Consider the following 24,938-nt stretch of genomic DNA (forward strand, 5'->3'; position numbering starts at 1 on the left):
AAACTTGACATTACTGTGAAAATGCAATGGAATGTGATGGAAATAGTCCTTTTTATTGTACAACTTCAGCTTTGTAGTAAATGACCTTGTATGTCTCATTTTTTCCCCTGTTCTGGTCTTTTTTGGGGGGGCTCTTTTTTAAGTTCTATAAAATACAAATCACAATCATGATTTTGAAAATTAGAGATATTGAAGATCATTGGCGTTCTTGAGTCAGCAGTTTTAGAACCTTTTTCAAAGTCCATTTCTATTTTCCAATTCCATTTTAAATTTTCTTATAGAATTGTTCTTACAAGAGCAATAACGCTAAGAGAAAATGCTGTATCCGTTACAAACATCCTGTTTGCTCTACATTCAGGTGTACATCTTTTGCCAAAATTGTTATAATAAAGATTTTGAAACATTTAAACATTCACTTTTCTAACGTCAGGTCTCATACTCAGACTTAAGGCGTTAAGGAATATGCCCATGAGAATCGGCAAATTTTCATACAAACTCCAGTGGAAAGTAAACTCCTAGAAGGAAGGCAACCAAGATTTTATATATTTATTGCACATAATTCAGTAACGTAACAATTGGATTTGATAAATAAATCATAGCACATGGAAATAGAACACTGCCTTGTAAATCAGAATGTAAAATCATAGTAAACAAGCAAGAAAATAATGGTGATCAACGACAATGTACATATAAATGATATTTTAATTCATCTTTTAATTTATCAATACAAATTACATTGTACTGTACTCTGTGGTGTAAATATTGTAAATTATGCACATAAGTCTGAAACTACTGATGTTTTTAAGTAGAAGTGCTATTGTAAAATCTGTTAGTATTGGAATTTGGAACTGAAATGACACTAGACTGCCTCACAATAGATATTCATTTAACATCACACATGAGTAAGACATACAATCATAATTGTGGACAGTGACTTTAAATAACTTCTCTGCAATATATACACCTCAACTTCCATTCCTTAAATAAACATTCTTTCAGAAATTGCAAATATTTTTCGATGAACACAACATCTTCAGATATGTTTGGATCGCGATTCATTGTGTATTAATACCATATGAAAATTGATTATCTTGTCATTTGTTTGAATTGTTTTAGCAGGCCATGAAAAACTTAAATCAACATGTTGAAAAGTGTTAATTTATGATTTGTTAAATGTATAAAGCGTTTTAACTATGAAGAGATTAAAATTTCCCCAGTGTTATTATGACATCATCTGATAAACTATTTCCAGTTACACTCCGATCACTCTATTAACAGAATGAGTAGGAAAGTTTTATCGTAAGGTGTTCTTAAATGAAATGAAGTATTTTTTAACAATTTTGGTAAGAAATAATGAACTATTGGTGTAAATATAAGTAATGAATTGTGTGGTTGATGTCCTATTGGGGATATGGATGAAGTTGGGCTTGTTAAAGTATGCATAAAGTCCACACACTAAAACCATCCCAACTGCGGCCATACCCAGATAATGATATCAATCACCAATTTATTCCTTAAATAACTTCAGTCTAACAATATTGCAAGATGAGATGTTAAAAAAACATCATTATAAATTACTTAAATGTTTGCAAAATGCTTCACAAAAATCATTCTCTCAGATAAGCGTGTATGACCGAACATGTTCTCTTTCCTAATCATTAAGGGCTTAATATATTGACGTGCAGTGCACAAAAGTGCAATAACAGCCCTAGTATCCTGATAATGGCCTGACGACTTTATGTTTACCATATTATCTTATCAATAACACAACAAATGACAGAAACATAATGACTAACATAAATCTGTCTGCTTACAATACTAGGGAATATATTAAATTAAGGTTACTGGTAAATCTGACTAGCACAACATGAGCTAAGCTTCATAGTATATGATATAATATAATACATACAATCATCATAATTCAGTATATATGCATTCTGACAATTTGCTTTCTGGTCAAAAATCTGATTACATACAAGATAAATTCTGGAAATTAAAACAAATGATACAAAACAATCTGATCTCTATCTTAAACTTTTGTTAATAGAAAAAAAAGAACACAAAATAAACTGATGACAGACAAACCCTCTCAAAATATTTAAGGAAACAAACCTATATTGGTAATCATATATCCAACAATAAATCTTACAACATTCTTATCTTTGGAATGTGTGAAATAATGGAATGAATAAAAAAATGAAATAATACACTTATAAAATAACTGATCTTTCTGGTGTTCATGTACTTTAATGGCCTGACATAGCAATTATATGTAAATAGTGTTTTGATTTACATGTAAAAAGTAGATGTATATAGTACATGTATAATCAAACACATAATAAAAGAACATAGCAAAATAAAATTGTAAGTTTAACCCATTTTTAAACATATATGAATAACAGAATAAAAGTCACAAATATCAGTCACTGATAACAACATGTGTAATATCTTTGGCATGTTAAATCTAATTTCAATGGGTTTTATTGTTAAATGGACAGAAAGATGGTATTGTTTACACGGTTATTGTGAAGAAACCACAGAAAACATCCTCTAAAATGGTCCCGTCTATATGTATGGTGATTTGTATGACCAAAACAAAGACTTTAGAAAATTGATTTAAAGAAAAATGTTTCCAGGGCATTCTCATTCCTGTTTAAGGAAAATAGGCTATAACAGTAGGCCTTAAGGTTTTGTTAGATTAAAACTCTTAGAAATCATAGGTTTTATTCATAAATTTAAAATATACTTAAAATGTCTCTTTAATTAATTTACCTCTAAACTAGACCACAAAATGAATAATGGCAAGTATGTATAGTTTACTTCCCACAGTTACAAATATTGCACAAAATAATTGCAAATAATACAAATCCTAATTTCCATTTTTTCATACAACCAACCCCAGGAAAGGGCTTTAAAATTGGACTGTCCAACTTAAGAAGTTTTAAATGTGTTGTAGCAAAAACACAAACAGGAACTTATCGAAGTCTACAAAATGTTATTGTTATTTGTTTTCAAAGAGTTGATTGTATGTTTGAATGGAATAGCCATTACATGTTAGGTTGATGAGCAAAGATCCTCACATTACGACCATGATAGAACTCTGTTAATAAGAGAAAAAGGTCACTGTGCTTTTCAACACTCTTTAAATCAAGCACCAAAAATCATACATATACAGAACATAAGTAAATTTCTTGATAGATTTAAAAAAATAAATATTTGGCAACAATTGTTACAAATATTCATGCTGGACATTCTGGTTTTCACGTCCTGAAAAAAATGCACAGCATCAAAGTAAATAATACCAGTATATTAATATCCTTGGTTCTCCTTTCCAACAACCTCTATACTTGGTGCTCTATTTGTTATGCTGCCTTCAATGTGATGGTGTGATATGGATGGTGTGGCAAGGCTGGCTCTAGAACAACAACACAGGCTGGTCTTTGGCATCTAATACATCTGAAAAACATACATAGACCTGCATAAATCAATATTTTACTTCAAATCATGCATATCCTTGTTAATAAACCTTTGAAATAACATGTGTACAGTCTGCCTAAGTAAGCATTATAGTTGGCACTTATTGGATGCCTAAGAAAGCATAACAGTTGGCACTAATTGGTTGCCTAAGAAAGCTTAATAGATGGCACTTATTGGATACCTAAGAAAGCATAATAGTTGGCAATAATTGGTTGCCTAAGAAAGCATAATAGATGGCACTAATTGGTTGCCTAAGAAAGCATAATAGATGGCACTCATTGGTTGCCTAAGAAAGCATAATACTGTGAAATCATTTATATTTGTTGGCATGAAATTTCGTGGTTTGCCGAAAAATTACAATTTCGTGAGTACTTGAATTCGTGGTTTTTTATTTTGAAAAACAAAATTGATCATTCTTGATCGTCTGCATTATCTCCACGTGCTGGCCCGTGATTTCCGTCTTCTACGTCACTCGGTTTATGACACTCGCTAAAGTGCAATACGACATGCCAATTTGTGCATATACTCATGTCAATGATCGATTTAATTGGAAATTAAGGTCATAAAAGAAAATGTACCCCGATCATAAATACAGATAGGCGAAGCCATTGAATGCCGATTAAGAATTTTGCAAACTGTGAAAACACTGATAAGGTCCGTAATTTTGAGTAAACAATCCCTAAAGATTGCTGATGTCTACAATTTCAATCACTTTTGAATGTTATCTCATTTCAATATTTATTCACACGTTTTTGTTTAATAAGTATATTGAACACGTTGTTTTGTTCATTGTCACGTTAGTCGCTCAGTAACCTCCAATGTAATTGATTAATTATTTCATTAAAGAAAAATCAAGAACCGACACTCATCACTCAAATCTTGTAAACTTGGAGATTTTCATGGACAGCACATGTTTAGGCACGTGCTTCAGTCATTTGGTTCATAAAAACACATTAAAATGATTTGGTTTATTATTTGTTAAAGGCTGATATAATATATTTACAAAACAATGATAGTAAGATATACAGTGAAACAGATATTTATGATGTATACTGAGGCGTCTGTAATGAATTAACTAGACTATGTACATAACATGGCAATTGAAAAAGTGAATAAAGGGTTTATCTTTCGTGGGATCTTGAATTCGTGGATCACCCAACCCACGAAAACCACGAATATTAATGCCCCACAAACATTAATGATTTCACATTAGATGGCACTAATTGGTTGCCTAAGAAAGTTTAATAGATGGCACTGATTTGTTGCCTAAGAAAGTTTAACAGATGGCACTGATTTGTTGCCAAAGAAAGCATGAAAGATGGCACCTTTTGGTTGCCTTAGAAAGTATAATAGATGACACTAATTGGTTGCCTAAAAAAGTATAATAGATGGCACTAATTGGTTGCCTAAGAAAGTATAATAGATGGCACTAATTGGCTGCCTAAGAAAGCATAATAGATGGCACTAATTGGTTGCCTAAGAAAGCTTAATAGATTGCACTTATTTGTTGCCTAAGATAGCCTAATAAATGGCATTAATTGGTTGCCTAAGAAAGTATAATAGAAGGCACTAATTGGTTGCCTAAGAAAGTATAATAGATGGCACTTATTGGTTGCCTAAGAAAGCATAATAGATGGCACTAATTGGTTGCCTAAGAAAGCTTAATAGATTGCACTTATTGGTGCATAATAGATAGCACTAATTTGGCTGCCTAAGAAAGCATAATAGATGGCAATTATTGGTTGCATAAGAAAGCATATAAGATGGCACTTATTGGTTGCCTAAGAAAGCATACAGATGGCACTAATTTGGCTGCCTAAGAAAGCATAATAGATGGCACTTATTGGTTGCCTAAGAAAGCATAAAAGATGGCACTAATTGGTTGCCTAAGAAAGCACAAGAGATGGCACTAATCGGTATGGTCATTACAAGGGTGACAAGATATAAGTCACCAGTACATCTGTATTTGATTCCCTTATTCTATTTTGGCTATTCCAATAATATTCGTCAACATCATATATCTTGGGAAGACTGTAGCATGTAATTTGTATTTGAATATAAGTAGTTTGGGTTTTTTGTCATACAATGAAGATTATAACCATTCAGCTAACAACAGCTTAGTTTTAGTCATTATAGGAAGGCAACTGTCCCTGTATTCATTCCTTTTAAGTTTGCATGTACCTGCACCTCTGGAGTTTGAAATATAAATGGTAATTGTAACAAGAGCAGCCTTGATTCAAACATTTTATTTGGTTGGCTTTATGAGTTTTTTTAATGAATTTAATCTGTGGTTTTAAACATGCATTGTAAACAGAATATTTAATACCTGCAGAAACACCCTGCATAAGAACTTAATTGTATGCAAATATGTAATGTAAAGACTAGAGCTATGTCTGAAGATGTTTTTTTTTTTTAATTCTTCAAAAGATTAACAAACCAGAATTTTATTTCAAGTAGTTAAGCTATTTAATGGAAAAGCAGCAATGCTGGTTTCATATTTCCCATACTGCTTTAAGCAGAAAATGTGTAATAAAAACTTAATGCTAAGTCAAAATTATGTTGCTACATTTATAATTAAGTATCAATTTCACCATAATGTCACTTAATTGACTGTGAAAATAGGCTTTAACCACAGATTTTAACCAGGATACTGTATCATGCATTCATCAGATAACAGCTGTTATCACAATCAGACTAAAATAAACTACCCCGGTTTCAAGGCAATAGAGTGTCATTTCAATAAGCTCATAGAGAAAACTGTCGTCACCAAATGCCATAGTTAAAATATAAATTAGCCCACACCAAATTCTTTTTTATTTAGACAAATTTAACGCACCTATTTTCAGAAAATGCAAAAATATACAAATAAAATTTAAATCAAACAACACTTTCTTTTGAAGCCGCCTTGCATAAAGCAATAAAAATCATGTAACATTATGTCTGTGACAACTCAAAAATAGTTCAAACAGTATGTAGGATTATAAGTATCTTCCATGGCCGAGAGTTTAAGATAGGTTCATTCCGACCCGAGCGTAGGGTATTTTGCGGAAACGAGGTTTACCGAGTTTCCGCAAAACACCTTGCGCAAGGGTCTGGATGAACCTATCTTACACGAGCGGCTATGGTAGATGCTTTTTCTCCCACCTCAGTTAAAAACAAAATTAAGTAAAAATGTATGTTTTTTGCTGGAACTCTTTTGTGCCTTGTAAAAATAATTGCGTACGGATATGCGATAATTCATGGTTGTCATGGATATTCGCGCAGTGATTCAGAGTATGTAAATGGTCTGATTGGTCTTTAAATAGTTCTAAGAAGAGTGAAGCACTATTTCTTAAAAGGTGCATGAAAACTGTTTTCTGGTGACATTTGAAGCAAGAAATAATTATCTAGCATTCTAAATATTGCCACAAGACAATGTTTCCATGATGCGCTACAGACGACAGTCATCAACAAGGGATGTAATTACAATGTGGTGACCATTAAAAGAAGTTCCATACGAGCATTTTATCTTCGCCCGTGGGCAAAATAAGAATTTCTAGCATGGTTAAATTAATGGATCTACTTATCTGAGGTGGGAGAAAAATATTTATGGGGTATTTCCTTCAACTTGCAGTTAGAAGTAGGATTAATGTTGTTGTTGTTTAACATTGTTCAAGATTATCACTATTAAAATCATTATAAAGGAATACAATGATTTTCCCCATGCCAGATTTTCTTATGATTTTTTTTTAATGTGAGCACTTTGGTCAAACAGACTACAAAGAAGTGTAATGCCACTATAAACAAGTGTAATCACACTATAAACAAGTGCAATATGACTATTAACAAGTGTAATACCACTATTAACAAGTGTAATGCCACTACAAGTGTAATGCCACTACAAGTGTAATGCCACTATCAACAAGTGAAATGCCACAACAAGTGTAATGCCACTATCAACAAGTGAAATGCCACTACAAGTGTAATGCCACTATCAACAAGTGAAATGCCACTAAAAGTGAAATGCCACTATCAACAAGTGAAATGCCACTACAAGTGTAATGCCACTATCAACAAGTGAAATGCCACTACAAGTGTAATGCCACTATCAACAAGTGAAATGCCACTACAAGTGTAATGCCACTATCAACAAGTGAAATGCCACTACAAGTGTAATGCCACTATCAACAAGTGAAATGCCACTACAAGTGTATTGCCACTACCAACAAGTGAAATGCCACAACAAGTATAATGCCACTACCAACAAGTGAAATGCCACTACAAGTGTAATGCCACTATCAACAAGTGAAATGCCACAACAAGTGTAATGCCACAATCAACAAGTGAAATGCCACTACAAGTGTAATGCCACTACAAGTGTAATGCCACTATCAACAAGTGAAATGCCACTACAAGTGTAATGCCACTACAAGTGTAATGCCACTATCAACAAGTGAAATGCCACAACAAGTGTAATGCCACTACAAGTGTAATGCCACTATCAACAAGTGAAATGCTAGTACAAGTGTTATGCCAGTACAAGTGCAATGCCACTATTAACAAGTGAAATGCCAATATAAGTGAAATGCCACTACAAGTGTTATGCCACTTCAAGTGAAATGCCACTATCAACAAGTATAAAACATGAGTAGTGTGCCATGACTGGTCTGCTGTCTTTTTTTCAGTGCAAGATGGGCATAACTCAACATAGATGCAAGAATGACAGGCCTTGCTTCATTTGTGCTTGTTCTCTCTGGCAATTCTAAGATCAATATGAATTTCTTGAATAGGTTTAGCCAATGTTATAGTTTTTGCATGACAATGAAGCTTACCCTGACAAAAACACCAAAGCTATCACAAATTTCCCTATTTTTTGTAAATAAAAAAACTGGAGTTCTTCTATGACTTAATGTTACATTTAAATTACTGAAATGCATTATTTTACTATCAGTTGGCACATATCTCCCACCTGCAATAATCCTGTGCCATGGGAGGGTGACATAGGTGAGGTAGGCGTTCAGGGACACGCTGTTCGCTCGCCGTCTGTCCTTGAACCAATGCCACGCCTGACCAAATGACTTCCCCCAAAAACCATTGTACTGCTCTGCATCTTCCAGCTCTGTAAAGGAATGGCTCACACTTATACTATTTGACTGCATACAAGATGAAAAAAATAATTAAGTCAATGTTCCAGAAAAAAAATCACGAAATGCTTAGCAGCTATGCATCTCAAACCGAAATGTATATATGCAATCTATTAAAGCTCATCTCTTTTTAATTTTCCTTCATGAATTGTAAAGAAATAAAGATATACCAAAACACAGTTGTTGTTTTTTTATTTCACTGTTCACTTTAATTCATTCAATAGGACTTGGAAATATACAGAACAATTGTTTTCAAGTTTAAAGCTGCACTCTCACAGATTGAACGTTTTGACAACTTTTATATTTTTTGTTCCGTAACGAGCCAATTTTTGCGAAAATCCATGAAAGTCAGTGATATAAGACTGCTGACAAAAAATCAGATACGAGAATTTCATATTTAAGTTCAAAAATTGATGTTTTATGCATTTTCTTAAACCGTTAGTAATGGTTTAAGTCATAAAACATTAATTTTCGAACGGAAATATGAAAATCTGCAATCTGATTTTTTTGTCAGCAGTCTTATATCAGTGGGTTGCTGATATTTATGCAAAAATTTGCTCTTTCCAAAACAAAAAATAAAAAAAGTTGTCAAAACCGTAAATCTGTGAGAGTGCAGCTTTAAAGTGCAGGGTGTACATCATTAATACATATGTTTAGTATAAATGGGGAGACAAAGTTGTACAATATGGACAAGCAGTGGGATCCCCAAACAGTGGCCGTACCATCATGCAGTGTTCCTGCCTCCACTTCCTGTTCACTGCCTATTGTATCCACATCCTCTGTCTCGGACCGTGACTTTTTCACGGCCCGCTGCCTGAATGAGGCTATTGCCTGGTTTGGGTCGCTCATTCTACGCTGGGTGTATTCATTCTGCTGCAAGGACAGGGTAGGGAGGGTCAAAGGTGCATTAAGGTCCCCGGTTAATAAATAAGTAACTGGTATTGAATTTATCAGAGGTTTGATAATGATAAATCTGGTACGCATAGTACCATCACTCTGGTGAAAGAGAATGACGTAAACCAGAAACCAGAATAATGTGTCATGCCAGTCAATAAAACAGGATACATATCTGTACCACTTTTTTCATGTGTCACTTTTAATGACATCTAGCAGGTCATAATAAAGTTATAAAATTATTCAAAATTAATGTAGTGAAAACATGGGAATTAGCATGTGAATAGATACCAAGCTGCCTTTAAGATCATATACGTGCTGATATTTGATAGGAATAAATATATCGCTCACCTGATTGGACAAAGGGTTCTAAAGTTATTGATTGGACAACATACTGGAGGCCTCCAGCCCATACACCACAGGTGAAACTACAATATGTCCTGTTTTTTAAAAGGCTTATAAAAACATTTAAAAACATATATTTGTTTAAAATGTTACAAAGGGCCACAACTCTTACAATATTTAAGTTTTGGCTATTTAACTCGCCACAAGAGCACATTGTTCAAAGTTTTCCATAGAGACATATTTATGAAGAGTAGCCCCTCCCACTGGCGATGTTATTTTACCAATCAAAATGGAGTCAATGAATTGGATAGAGGGCCACCTAAGGATATTTCTGTGAAATAAAAAAAAAATCTCATTTATTTTCTACATCCAATGTTGACATAAAAGGCAAACAAAAATGATATTTTGTAAACATTTCAATGCTTAATACATTTTACAAAAAATAACAAACACATACACACACATACAAACACACCACACACACACACACACACACGCACGCACACGTGCACGCACGCAAACACACTCGCACTCATACATACACACCCACGCCCACACAAAAGAAACTCATGCACGCGCATTTACACACCTTCAGAGTGATGCCTCTTTTTTCATGAAGATTATTTTTGTATTTTTATAAAAAGTTCTTTTTGGTTAATATTGTTGTGGCTACTCATGTCGTTTTTTAGATTAATCATATAAGATATCAAGATCTCTCCATTTTTGTTTGTGGGTCTCATATTTGTCATGATTAAATGCTATTTGTTCTTCTATTTTGATTCTTAGCTTCAGGTACATCAAGTATGCATCAAACGACAATATTCTACTGTTACATTTTGCTGAGTATATGTAAAATTTCATTAATATAATTAGGAAGTTACAAACATTTGTGTGTGGGTTTGTACCTACTATTCCCAATAGAGCCTCAAGTTTACCTATGTTTATATTTATTGTCGTTGATGCAATAAATTTACACAGTTTGTTCCATAAATCTTTTACTTTACTACATTCCGAATATAAATGTTCAATTGACTCTACATTCGAGTAACAGAATGTGCATAGACTGCAATCGGCAAGTTTAAACTTATAGAGTTGTTTGTTGGTTGGTATTATTCTCATAAGAAATTTATAATGAAAACTCCGCAAGGTTGTATCTATTGTCGATTTGTATATATTACTGTATGTTTTGTTCCAATCTAATTGTTCATTTTCGATTTCCATGTCTTCTGCCCATTTCATTTCCGAGGTTGGACGGATAGATGTTTTGGTCAGTATTGAGTAAAGAAATTTGTTTATTTGTACTGATTTTTTAACCTTTTCTTTTAGTGTTATGTTTTCTGTAAGGGTTATGCCGTCTTTGATTAATTGCATTTTTATATGTTGAGGCACTGAACGAATAAGAGTTTGATATTTTATGAAATCATTACCATTTATATCATAAAGGTACCTTATTTGATTGAAGTCATAAAATGTGTTTGTTCTATAGTCAAATATATGTTCAAAATATTTAATGCCCTTTTCAAACCATTCATAATAGAATATCGTTAAGTTTCTGCTACAAATATCTTTATTGTTCCATAGAACTTGTTTTGCATGTAAATTAGTATTTATATCATACATTTTTTTAATATTACTCCATGCTTTAAGGATGTCGTGTAAAAATGAATAATTCTTAGAAATTCTCTTTATTAGAATTTCATCTATTTCACAATCAAATATTAATTCATTTCCGTAACGCATCAGCTTCTTATGAAAGAATATTTTCCATTGACTTTTGTTCATGTCGTCTAGATATCTTTTCACCCAAACGGCTTTTAATGATTCAAGTAAATTTTCAATATGTTAATTTATTTTGCTTAAAAATAAATTTTATTATTTTCGCGAGATTGAATTTAAGGTCTGTTGTTCCGTTGCTAAGCAATCGGAACACTCTCGGCCTCTATCGGTCAAGTCAATGCGGACTGGTTCTCGATATTTGACACTAGTTTTAAGTGCCCTTTTGAATTAAATTAAACCGGTCTATTAACGGGGAATCTTTCTTTGCTAGTGAAATCTCGTGCGGAGAGGACCGAAATTAAAAAACCCGCCCAGCCCACCCAGTCATAGATTGTTTTCCCCATTTACCTTTCGTTTAGAATTTACCTGTTATATAAGTTTTAAAGTAATTAAATTTAAATTTTGCCGCTTAGAAATGTACTTTCATGTGTTGCTGCTTTCGTATTTTGTATGTTACAGTATGTATCGCAGCGGTGATTCGAGTCTGGTCCACATGCATGCTATGGCGGATTGATGTCTCTCCTGGGGGCGTTCGTTTTGACAGAGAATACCCTAAAACATGTCGGGGAGCAACGGATCACAAATCGCCATCTGAATCTGTCTGGAGTGCCATATTAAAGTGTGCGAGGAATATAGAGTCACTTCTTAACGTGCAACCGCTATATGAACATTGCTTGTGACCATGTTGTTTCGCACCATCTGACTGAATTACTATCTTGTAGTCATGGTGATTTATCATAACTGGAAACTCGTGCGGATAGGAGTTTAGTATGGAACAATTGACTGTTGCCATAGAGAGGTCATGACAGAGTGTCGACCCTCACTTTAGTGGAAATTACTTTGGTTATAGATGCATTGGACTGGACCAGACTTGTGGACATTATGTACTTTCATCACATGTTGTAAATGTGCATAACAAGAGCTGGCTAGGCTGTCATCCATTTCAATTTAAAAATGCATACATATATAATTTATGATTTAGATGTATTTGGGCTTGTTGAGACCTTTTACCTTGGTCGAGCACCTCGGTGCTAGTTATCACTCAGTATGGGAATCAACAAGAGGGCTATACATGTGAAATTGGGAATTATCAACTAAAATCAATTAATTAGGATGAATATAGATATCAACTAGAGATTGCTTTTTTGAAAAAGCGCATGTCTCCCCCATTGTGTGGTCGTAGGTGAGAAATAATCAATGATGGACATGAAATTTGTACTTCCTCCCTACCAAGTTTGGTGAACCTAGGTCAAACCATTCTCAAGATATTGAGCGGAAATGTTTTTTATATTGGGGGTCGCCGCGACCTTGACCTTTGACCTAGTGACCCCAAAAACAATAGGGATCCTCTACACCTCACGACCAACCTCCCTACCAAGTTTGGTGAACCTAGGTCAAACCGTTCTCAAGATTTTGAGCAGAAATGTTTTTTATATTGGGGGTCGCCGCGACCTTGACCTTTGACCTAGTGACCCCAAAAACAATAGGGATCCTCTACACCTCACGACCAACCTCCCTACCAAGTTTGGTGATCCTAGGTCATGCGGTTTTCCAGTTATCGATCGGAAACGAACAAAGCATTCTCCTGATATTGCACGGAAATATTTTTTTACATTAGAGGTCACAGCGACGTTGACCTTTGACCTTGTGACCCCCCAAAATATAGGAGTTTTCTAAACCTCATGATCAACCTCCCTACCAAGTTTGGTGAACCTAGGTCAAACCATTCTCAAGATATTGAGCGGAAATGTTTTTTACATTGGGGGTCGCCGCGACCTTGACCTTTGACCTAGTGACCCCAAAAACAATAGGGATCTTCTACACCTCATGACCAACCTCCCTACCAAGTTTGGTGAACCTAGGTCAAACCGTTCTCAAGATTTTGAGCAGAAATGTTTTTTACATTGGGGGTCGCCGCGACCTTGACCTTTGACCTAGTGACCCCAAAAACAATAGGGATCCTCTACACCTCACGACCAACCTCCCTACCAAGTTTGGTGAACCTAGGTCAAACCGTTCTCAAGATTTTGAGCAGAAATGTTTTTTATATTGGGGGTCGCCGCGACCTTGACCTTTGACCTAGTGACCCCAAAAACAATAGGGATCCTCTACACCTCACGACCAACCTCCCTACCAAGTTTGGTGATCCTAGGTCATGCGGTTTTCCAGTTATCGATCGGAAACGAAGTGTGACGTACGGACGGACTGACGGACTGACGGACTACCGGACTGACGGACAGGGCAAAAACAATATGTCTCCCCCAGAGAGGGGAGACATAATAACGTTTATTATCCCATTGCTGGAATAACAAGTTCTTAAGGAGTCTGTTGCATGTCTGTTGCTCAAGGTACTTGCTGGGTTGTAGCATTTTGCCAAACAGTCTATTCCAGCACGGGCATATCATAGGACACTATAGTATTTATAGAGTACACTTTGAATATACATTAAATACAACGGCTCAGCCTAGCCTCTCTCGGCTTGCGTGGTTCTTTTCCATTCGGACTTCCAGCCGTGTGTCACTATGACCTATCATGGAGTCCGTTCGTTTTCACGGCCATATTTTGCCAATCCTTTTATTTTTGTTTGTTAAGCTGTTGCATCAATTGCAGTTATTATATAGCAAGGCTATTATACGTTTATAATATTTATTATGCAGAAGTAAAACTTAGGAAATGTCAATGTTGTTTATTTGGTTTCTATTCAACGAACTGGTAAAATAATTGTTAATTTTTGTCCACCATTTTCTAGTTTTTGGTATAATATTTCTCCTTTGATCTTGTCTGCTTTTCCGTTCCAAAGGAAATTAAATACGTCTCGTTTTATACTATCAACGATGTTTTTACTTGGATTTGTTAACACTGTAAATGGATATATAAGTTTTGGTAATGCATATGTTTTCACCACAGTAATTTTATCCATGAGAGTAAGTTTTCTGTGTTCCCATTGTTTTAGTGTTTTATGGAATTCTTCAATTTTTTTGGAATTTCTTTTTATGAAATATTCTCGTCTATTGTTTTTTGTCTACTATTACAAAAGGTTATACCTAAGGCTGTGGGACATTCTGATGTCCAAATAAAAGGTTTATTTTTGCACAATTTCAATGTTGTGTTTTTTAATGTACCCACTCTCATAATTATTGATTTGTTCGTGTTGAGGTTTAGACCAGAACATTTTGAAAATGAGTCTTTTGTGTTAATTAATGATTCAAGCGATGAAATAATTTGAAAATTGGTCCAGCAGATGCTGAGGAGAACTACATCAAAGATTTCTATATAGTGAAAAGTAGCCTGGCAAAAATGTGTTTTTAACGAAACAACATGGGGTGAAGGAATTTGATAAAGGGTCACCTAAGGATCATTTGAAAATTACCGGGGCCAGTGGTTACTGATAACATAGATTTTCAAAGCTTTTCCTGTCAGTTTCTATAGCAACCAGTGTTCTGCCTGGAACCACTTTTAATAAATGAATCTGGAAGAGGACAACACAAGAAACATTCCTGTGAAGTTTGGATGAAATTTTTCCAGGAATTTAAAAGAAGAAGTTGTTTAAAGGAAAATGCTGATGACTGGTGGACGACCGCAGACAACAGACAATCACCATATCACAATAGCTCATGCTGAGCACAAACAGCATTTCAGCAATGTCTATGAAAAAATTCAACAGATTAGCTTCTCTCAACAAACCTTTCCAAGATTGATCTGAAAATGACTGAAAAATATCAAGTGGCTGGTCCTAGCGGTTTCAGACAAGAAGATTTTCAAAGATTTCACTTTCTGCTCAGGTGATCTAAAGATACTGTGTCTCATAAACAAAATTATCCATACCTGTTGTTGATTTGATTCAAAGTCATCACTTGGAAAGTTTTCCAGATCTGGGGTTTCTGGCCCTGACCCCTTCACCCTGGACACAGCAATCTCTGCAAACCCCTTCGCCCCTGGACCCCGCATGCGGACAAACTCTACCCTCTTGTGGGTTTTGCTTATCCAGCCCAGGGACATACGCTGAACCATCTTGGTTGTTACGCTGGCCTGAAAAATAGACAACAAATATTGGAATATAGCAAGTCTGCTCAGGGCATGACAGTAATAAAATGGCTGCATGGTTTGTTCAAATTTGAATCATACATGGCCAGGTTTGTTAAATTATTCAAAGAAAAAGGCACTGTAATACAGTTTTAGCCAGGTTTTGAACAGAACAGGGTGCTGCAAAAGAGGGGCAGGGTACTAAAAAGAGAGAAAGAGGTGAAAAAAGGACATTGTATGAGGCTGACAGAAAGGTGTAGGAATTGCGTTTAAATGAAGTAATATTAGGTTTCAACTGCCTAGTATGCTAAGTATGTGTGTGTTAATAATCATATTATAAGTTCTCATCAAAACAAAAAAATATTTGACAGTCTTAAGTATTTAATCCTATGTAGGCAGAATGGTGGTCTCCATGAGGGCAGATGGATGCTATCAAACAAGAACAGGGTGCAATGTAGCACCCTTTCATAACTTTTTAGCTACCTTAAAACCCTATATGAGGATACAGGCTGAATGATTGCATATCCGATTACAATAAATGAGATTGTTGTTGAAATTGAATAATGAGTTTACTTAATGAAACAATGTTGTGGACAGTGTTGTTTGTCAAACAGAAACAGTTCTGAAAAGACCATGTTTAACTTTGAAAAAATGAGTATTACCAGTACACTTCCGTTTAAATCTTAAAGCCATTTTATATAACTACAAGCTAACAACATTTAATTGTAGGTTATAATAATAATACAATACCTACCCTGGCATCATAGACTTTTTTAAGATGATCATATCGTATAGAGCCAAGGAAGATCACTCCTTGAAAGCTGCCTGTTCGGTCAGAAGCTACTAATTCTACTGTGACTAGTTCGCTGTCTCGTACTATTATATCGGTGAATGCCTGAAAGAGACTAGGAGTGTATCAAACCTCTTTCAACAGAAATCCTAATAAGACTGTGAAATTTTAATCATATTGTGAAAACTTAATTATATTGTTAATTATACTGTGAAATCCTTATTATATTGTTAATTATATTGTGAAATTCTAATTATATTGTGGAATCCTAATAATATTGTGAAATCTTAAGGCCTAAAAAAAAAATATGTCTGTTTCGGGTAACAAGAGCACCCCGAAACGGAGCATTATACGCCCGAAGAAGGTTCGGCTTGAGGTCCTTTTAATGTTGTGATGATTTGTATAAAGTTATTTGAAAATCGCTTTATTAGTTACCAAGTTATGGCCCGGACACGGAATTGCTAACGGACGAGAAACAAAGATGTGGCCCGGACACAGAATTGCTAAAGCCCCCCATGGTGATTCTAGTCTTTGAGGTATGGACCTGTAAATTGCGCGCGACACATCCTTTTAATGTAGTGATGATTTGTATAAAGTTATTTGAAAATCGCTTCATTAGTTACCAAGTTATGGCCCGGACACGGAATTGCTAACGGACGAGTTACAAAGATGTGGCCCGGACACAGAATTGCTAACGCCCCCCAATGGTGATTCTAGTCTTTGAGTTATGGCCTGGACATGGAATTGCTAACGTCCCCCCTATGGTGATTCTAGACTTTGAGGTATGGACCTGGAAATTCCATGTGACACATCCTTTTAATGTAGTGATGATTTGTATAAAGTTATTTGAAAATCACTTTATTAGTAACAAAGATGTGGCCCGGACACAGAATTCCTAACGCCCCCCCATTGTGATTCTAGTCTTTGAGGTATGGACCTGGAAATTGCGCGCGACGCATCCTTTTAATGTAATGATGCTTTATATAAAGTTATTTGAAAATGACTTTATTAGTGACCAAGTTGTGGCCTGGACAGGGATTTGCTAACGCACCCCCATGGTGATTCTAGTCTTTGAGGTATGGACCTGGAAATTGCACGTGACACATCCTTTTAATGTAGTGATGATTTGTATAAAGTTATTTGAAAATCGCTTTATTAGTTACCAAGTTATGGCCCGGACACGGAATTGCTAACGGACGAGTAACAAAGATGTGGCCCGGAAACAGAATTGCTAACGCCCCCCCATGGTGATTCTAGTCTTTGAGGTATGGACCTGGAAATTGCGCGCGACACATCCTTTTAATGTAGTGATGATTTGTATAAAGTTATTTGAAAATCGCTTTATTAGTTACCAAGTTATGGCCCGGACACGGGATTGCTAACGGACGAGTAACAAAGATGTGGCCCGGACACAGAAGTGCTAACGCCCCCCATTGGTGATTCTAGTCTTTGAGTTATGGCCTGGACATGGAATTGCTAACATCCCCCCCCATGGTGATTCTAGACTTTGATGTATGGACCTGGAAATTCCATGTGACACATCCTTTTAATGTAGTGATGATTTGTATAAAGTTATTTGAAAATCACTTTATTAGTAACAAAGATGTGGCCCGGACACAGAATTGCTAACGCCCCCCCATTGTGATTCTAGTCTTTGAGGTATGGACCTGGAAATTGCGCGCGACACATCCTTTTAATGTAATGATGCTTTGTATAAAGTTATTTGAAAATGACTTTATTAGTGACCAAGTTGTGGCCCGGACACGGATTTGCTAACGCACCCCCATGGTGATTCTAGTCTTTGAGGTATGGACCTGTAAATTGCGCGCGACACATCCTTTTAATGTAGTGAAGATTTGTATAAAGTTATTTGAAAATCGCTTTATTAGTTACCAAGTTATGGCCCAGAAACAGAATTGCTAACGCCCCCCCCCCATGGTGATTCTAGTCCTTGAGGTATGGACCTGGAAATTGCGCGCGACACATCCTTTTAATGTAATGATGCTTTGTATAAAGTTATTTGAAAATGACTTTATTAGTGACAAAGTTGTAACGCCCCCCCATGGTGATTCTTGTCTTTGAGGTATGGACCTGGAAATTGCGCGCGACACATCCTTTTAATGTAATGATGCTTTGTATAAAGTTATTTGAAAATGACTTTATTAGTGACAAAGTTGTAGCCCGGACACGGAATTGCTAACGCACCCCCATGGTGATTCTAGTCTTTGAGGTATGGACCTGGAAATTTCGCGCGACACATCCTTTTAATGTAGTGATGATTTGTATAAAGTTATTTGAAAAACGTTTTATTAGTTACCAAGTTATGGCCCGGACACGGAATTGCTAACGGACGGACAGACAGACGATGGAGGCCATAACATAATACGACCCTTCGGGCGTATAAAAATGCGCCGACCCTAACTATTTTTTCCGTTTCTGAGCAAAAAAATATTCGTTAGCGAATAGAGAGTTACGAAGGGCGGATAAATGTGAATTGGATGATCAGAATTATTGTTTATATGATAAAACAAAGTCAGGCAATGACAGTAATGTAGGAAAGACTGCCATGTGCAAGGAAACACTCTGAACTTATGACAGATTTTGAAAAAAAAAAAAAAATCAAAAAAAATCCCTACCTACCCTACCTAAAAATTTTGGGAAGGTTACCCTAAACAAACAATTTTTTTTTGCCTAATTTAAAGTTACATGTATATTAAGTGAAATCTTAAATTTTAGTCTTAGATCCCAGGACGAAATTTTTCAGTCTCGAAGTATTTAGTCTCAAACCCTGATATATCATCCAATACCTCCTCAAAGTTGTCGACAGTGAAGAAGATGCTTGGGTAACATATCTCCTCTGAAGTCCCCTTACTGTCCATTCTTCTACGGCTCGGTGATGCATACACCTTCTACATGGCAGTAAAATATACAAGGAAACCGTTTACACTATGCAATATGGATTGCCATATAAAAGTCATTTATGAACAATTGTATTTAAAGATTAATGTGATTGTTCATTTCTTTAAACAAAATATTGAAAGCAAGGAAGTATAGACTATTGAAATAACATACCTCAATCAACAGAAAAATTTAATACATTGTACAATTACATACATGTATACAGATTAGAAGACTCATCAAATGTATTTCAGAATAAAGCAAAGGGTATTCACAATTTTGATACATAGACAATGCCTGCATTTTGCAATAAAAGCTGTTGAGCAATCATTACTATCTAAAGTCTAGTCAAACCATTAAACATAAAAAGTCTAGATAGATGCACAAAAGAAATGTATTCATCTTGTTATTTTTAACTCATTTGACTTCAATGATTTGATTTGTGTACAGAAAAGAAATAGCAAAAATATGCTGCTTTTTAACGGGCTAATTTGTGGCCACATAGCTTTTAAAACTCCCATTTTAAAGGCTATAATTTTTCATCTGAACACAAATCATATGCTTTGGATTTTGTTTTAATCATTATAGTACAATGAGTTAAACATAATACCGGGAAATGCATTTTAATTAAAAACTACATGGCTATCTAGACTTTCTACAATCAACACCCTCTACATAGATATCTAGACTTTCTACCATTAACACCCTCTACATAGCTATCTAGTCTGTCTACCTTATAGAACCTCTACATAGCTATCTAAACCTTTTAGACTATCTAACTTATTCACCCTCTACATAGTTATGTAGACTTTCTACCATTAACGCTCTCTACATAGCTATCTAGTCTTTCTACCATTAACACCCTCTACATAGCTATCAAGACCTTCTACCTTATAAACCCTCTACAGCTATCTAGTCTTTCTACCTTTATTGCCCTCTACATAGCTATCTAGACTTTCTACCATGAACGCCCTCTATATAGCTATCTAGTCTTTCTACCATTAACCCCCTCTTCATAGCTATCTAGACTTTCTACCATGAACGCCCTCTACATAGCTATCAAGACTTTCTACAATGCCCTCTACAAAGCTATCTAGACTTTCTACCATTAACGCCTTCTACAAAGCTATCTAGACTTTCTGCCATTAATGCCCTCTACATAGCTATCTAGACTTTCTGCCATGAACACCCTCTACATAGCTATCAAGACTTTCTACAATGCCCTCTACATAGCTATCTAGACTTTCTGCCATGAACACCCTCTACATAGCTATCAAGACTTTCTACAATGCCCTCTACATAGCTATCTAGACTTTCTGCCATTAATGCCCTCTACATAGCTATCTAGACTTTCTACCATTAACGCCCTCTACATAGCTATCTAGTCTTTCTACCATTAACATCCTCTACATAGCTATCTAGACTTTCTGCCATGAACACCCTCTACATAGCTATCTAGACTTTCTACCATTAACGCCCTCTACATAGCTATCTAGTCTTTCTACCATTAACATCCTCTACATAGCTATCTAGACTTTCTGCCATGAACACCCTCTACATAGCTATCTAGACTTTCTACCATTAACGCCATCTACAAAGCTATCTAGACTTTCTGCCATTAATGCCCTCTACATAGCTATCTAGACTTTCTGCCATGAACACCCTCTACATAGCTATCTAGACTTTCTACCATTAACACCCTCTACATAGCTATCTAGTCTTTCTACCATTAACATCCTCTACATAGCTATCTAGGCTTTCAACCATGAATGCCCTCTACATAGCTATCTTGACTTTCTACCATTAACGCCTTCTACATAGCTATCTAGACTTTCTACCATTAACGCCCTCTACATAGACTTTCTACCATTAACACCCTCTACATAGCTATCTAGTCTTTCTACTATAAACGCCCTCCGCATAGCTATCTTGACTTTCTACCATTAACACCCTCTACATAGCTATCTAGACTTTCTACCATTAACGCCCTCTACATAGCCATCTAGACTTTCTACCATTAACACAAAGCTATCTAGTCTTTTTACCACTTTCTACCAGTAACACCCTCTACATAGCTCTCTAGACTTTCTACCATTAACGCCCTCTACATAGCCATCTAGACTTTCTACCGTTAACACAAAGCTATCTAGTCTTTTTACCACTTTCTACCAGTAACACCCTCTACATAGCCATCTAGACTTTCTACCATTAACACAAAGCTATCTAGTCTTTTTACCACTTTCTACCATTAACACCCTCTACATAGCTATCTAGTCTTTCTACCATTAACACCCTTTACATACATGTAGCTATGTACCTGTGAGTATTTTTTCAATATCTGTATTTGTTTTTTCGCTGTTCTTGTACATACAGCACACGTCATTGTGTATACAAACTGTAATAGATATAAAAAGAGGCTTTTAATTTGCAGCTATGAAAAAAATTCAATGCATTTAAGTATATAAGTAATATAGCAGTGAAATAAACAAGAGCACTGCGTCTGTCAAGCTGATGCCAAAGCTTGTCCATTTTCTTAGTTTTCTCTCAAGAACTATATTAGCCTGACTTATTTGATTTGTTAGTCAGAAATCAACTGTATTTAAGTTCACTTGCTGTTGCACCAGGTTATAGATTCTCCAGTTTTAACAAAATTACATTTTTGTATAAAACCAATTTGATGACAATACAATCTTCCTTAATGAATTCATCCCAAAACAGATGAGAGTTTATTTTTAAACCAAAAAATGCACTTTCATGTCGGCTAGATTCAAGTGATATATATATATATATATATACATACACAAAAATAATTTTAAAAATTGGACACTGTTTCAACAAGTCCTTAAATCATATTATATACAAGTAACATTTCTGTACCTGATGAAGAATGATGTTCAAGTATACAGTCTCCTCCCAGTTGATTGTTTTATCACCAAATACTGGCTGTTTCTTGGAATGTTTTCTATACACCTCTATTTCAGACTGAAAATACACAAGGATATCTATATTATTCTCCATGCTAAGAGAATGTGTTTGACATAATGTCAAGCCATCATGATATGAAAATTCATAACCGTTGAAACAATGGAGTAATTTTCATGATACATGATAAACCTGGCAAAAATAAATGCATGTGGACTTGGATTCATTATTAAAAATTCTTTATTAAGCAAAGTAGGTATTTATATTGAGTGGTTGTGATCTGATTAAAGCATCTCAAAAATGATCAACAACCTATGTTAAAGTGTAGGAAATAAAATGCTACATGTGGATTTACAAAAATATAACATACTAATTATTCAAATGAAAATAAATTAAAGAAACAAATTTCATATATTTCTTTTTTTAATATTTAAATCATAACAGATCATATTGAACAACTTGATCACATAACAAAACCATCATAGGTCTGTCCTTAAATATGCAAAGTTAGATTGTACATTTTCCAGTGAACAAGGAGCATAACTCAACAACAAGCCAGAGGTATCGGTTTGCTACATATGTTTATACCAGATATGGCCATGGTTCAAGTTTTTGCATGCTAATGCCAACATGGATATCACAATACATGTACTAAACTTGTCATCTGTGGAAAAAAAGTTGAGTTTAAGAGGTTAAATATATTGCAAATTGCAAACCAAACCTTGGCAAAATGTCTGTTTTCTTGCTTTTCCTTGCGAACATAAAAAAGCATGTCATCTCGCGTACCATCTGAGCTTTCACCAGACAAAAAGTAACGATCAAACAAACTGGTCCAAAACGTCACACTATCACTGGGGATAACTTCAAAGTCTGAAATGTTAAATAATGAAAAAAATGAATCGTTATTGCAAGTCTCGAAACAGTAAACGTGAATGGATTCGTGACATTGAGAACAGTTATCAAAATCATGACTAAAGATCAACATGCCATTTAACACGTGCAAGCCAATACATTACTGGTAAATATCTATCCCACTCTTTTATCATTTTTGCCATCCACCTGAGATATATGTAATGCACACATAAATATTAGAAATATCACTCATTCATTGCTCTCAATAAACAAACAAGTTAATCTCTTCCCAAAACCTGTTTAAGGGGTCATCATGAATTGGAGTTTAATCACTCTTTGTACATAACTTCTATTCGTTTTGTAATACTAAAGCAGCAGTTGTCACCAAAGAAAAAGATAAACACTATCGATCATCTTTTCATCTTTTGTCAAAAGAGTTTGTAGATTAGTTCTTGCTGTCAGTGTCACAAGATTTTGAGTCAATGATTTACAAATAAAGAAATAAATATTTCACGATTTACCTCCTGATATTGAAAAAGTACTTGTTTCTCGTTTTCTTTCCTCAGCTATAACTGCCAGCATATGTTGCAATGAGCTGCTATTTTTCATTTCTCCTTCAACCCCATCGTCTAATTCGTCTCCGTCAGCCATGTTTGTTTTGGATAATTCACTTCCGGGTTTTATCGAATATTTGGTGCGCTTAAAGTCGACCGGACTGAACATTGTCGGATACCAACTAATCTGGAATCCGGATCTCATAACTAGCTTTTCTTGTCACAAAACACGCTTCATGGATGTGTAAGCCTGGAATATAGTAGGGGATCCTGTAAGATTTATTTTTAAGGATGCGTCAAGCATCAATAGCTAGACAAAAAATGACATATTTCCTTGAATGCCTACGTTTAACTACAATGCAGATTATTATTGTATTGTATAAAGAATGAGTGACTGTCGAGGCTTTTATGCAATGTGTAACCGTAAGTACGTGCAAATCGCACACTCTCAAATATAGTACCGATTAAGTATGTATTGTATTTTGATAATTTGTATCTACTTCGTGCACAGGCTTTCATACCCTACAATACTACATACAGTATACTATGTACTGTCGAAACTTGTTGGCTCGATATCTCATGGCTCGATATCCTCATTGGCTCGAACTAGATTGAAAGGACCGATTTGTTTTTACTCTATGTTCATATAAAATTTGATCGGATGGCTCAATATCTTGAGGGTCGATATTTCTCCACGCTCGATGTCATTTTCGCCGTCCCAAGTTAGAATTTCACACTTTGTTTTGTTTGCTTGGACATGTACATATCTACACCAACAAGGAAGTTAAAGCAATATCAGTTATAGACCTCCGGAAAATTATATTTTTTTCCTTTATTGCTGAAATGTGTATATCAAATTAAATTAATCAGTATCATAACTATGTTCAAAATGATTTTGAATACGGTTTCGCTATTCCAATATGGAATATTTCACTATCATATAAAATCAAGTTGACGTGATCATCAACGGCAGTGCCTGGATTTGACTTCGAGGGTCGAAGACTGTATGAACATGTTCCATCCAATATATCAAACACTTGTACGTCTAAATGTTCTCCCGACGCGAGTGGTCTGTGGGTACTCACTTACACTTTATCTCATGTTTGTTCTAAATATCAACTTGTAGTGCTGAAAGATTTACGCTATTGAAACGGTAACACGAGGAAGACCCATTTATGGTAATCGAATGCGTTGGGTTGCATGCCCACGACCTATAATCCCGGTTTAGGTACGTTGACTGCGGCAACCTGTCATGAGTGGTATAAGTTCGCAGATTCCCACACT

General features: G+C 35.3%; 1 protein-coding gene across 3 annotated transcripts; it reads right to left on the reverse strand.

Annotated features, from left to right (window-relative positions):
• Positions 1-532: 532 nt before the first annotated feature.
• Positions 533-23,778, reverse strand: LOC128231978 (uncharacterized protein KIAA0930 homolog). Of its 3 annotated transcripts, none has more exons than XM_052945290.1 (10): positions 23,622-23,778; positions 22,970-23,118; positions 22,204-22,308; positions 21,644-21,721; positions 19,236-19,337; positions 16,393-16,533; positions 15,441-15,644; positions 9,323-9,470; positions 8,426-8,575; positions 533-3,456 (listed from the first exon to the last, which is right to left on the reverse strand). In XM_052945290.1, the coding sequence occupies exons 1-10, from the start codon at positions 23,749-23,751 to the stop codon at positions 3,416-3,418; spliced, it is 1,248 nt and encodes a 415-aa protein (XP_052801250.1). In that variant the 5' UTR covers positions 23,752-23,778; the 3' UTR covers positions 533-3,415. The 3 variants fall into 3 exon arrangements, with proteins under 3 accessions (XP_052801250.1, XP_052801249.1, XP_052801251.1); XM_052945289.1 differs by having other exon boundaries at positions 9,323-9,473; XM_052945291.1 differs by lacking the exon at positions 9,323-9,470.
• Between the last annotated feature and the right edge of the window lie 1,160 nt (positions 23,779-24,938).

The sequence above is a fragment of the Mya arenaria genome, chromosome 4 (assembly GCF_026914265.1).
Source record: "Mya arenaria isolate MELC-2E11 chromosome 4, ASM2691426v1".
In the NCBI taxonomy this organism is placed as follows: Eukaryota; Metazoa; Mollusca; class Bivalvia; order Myida; family Myidae; genus Mya; species Mya arenaria.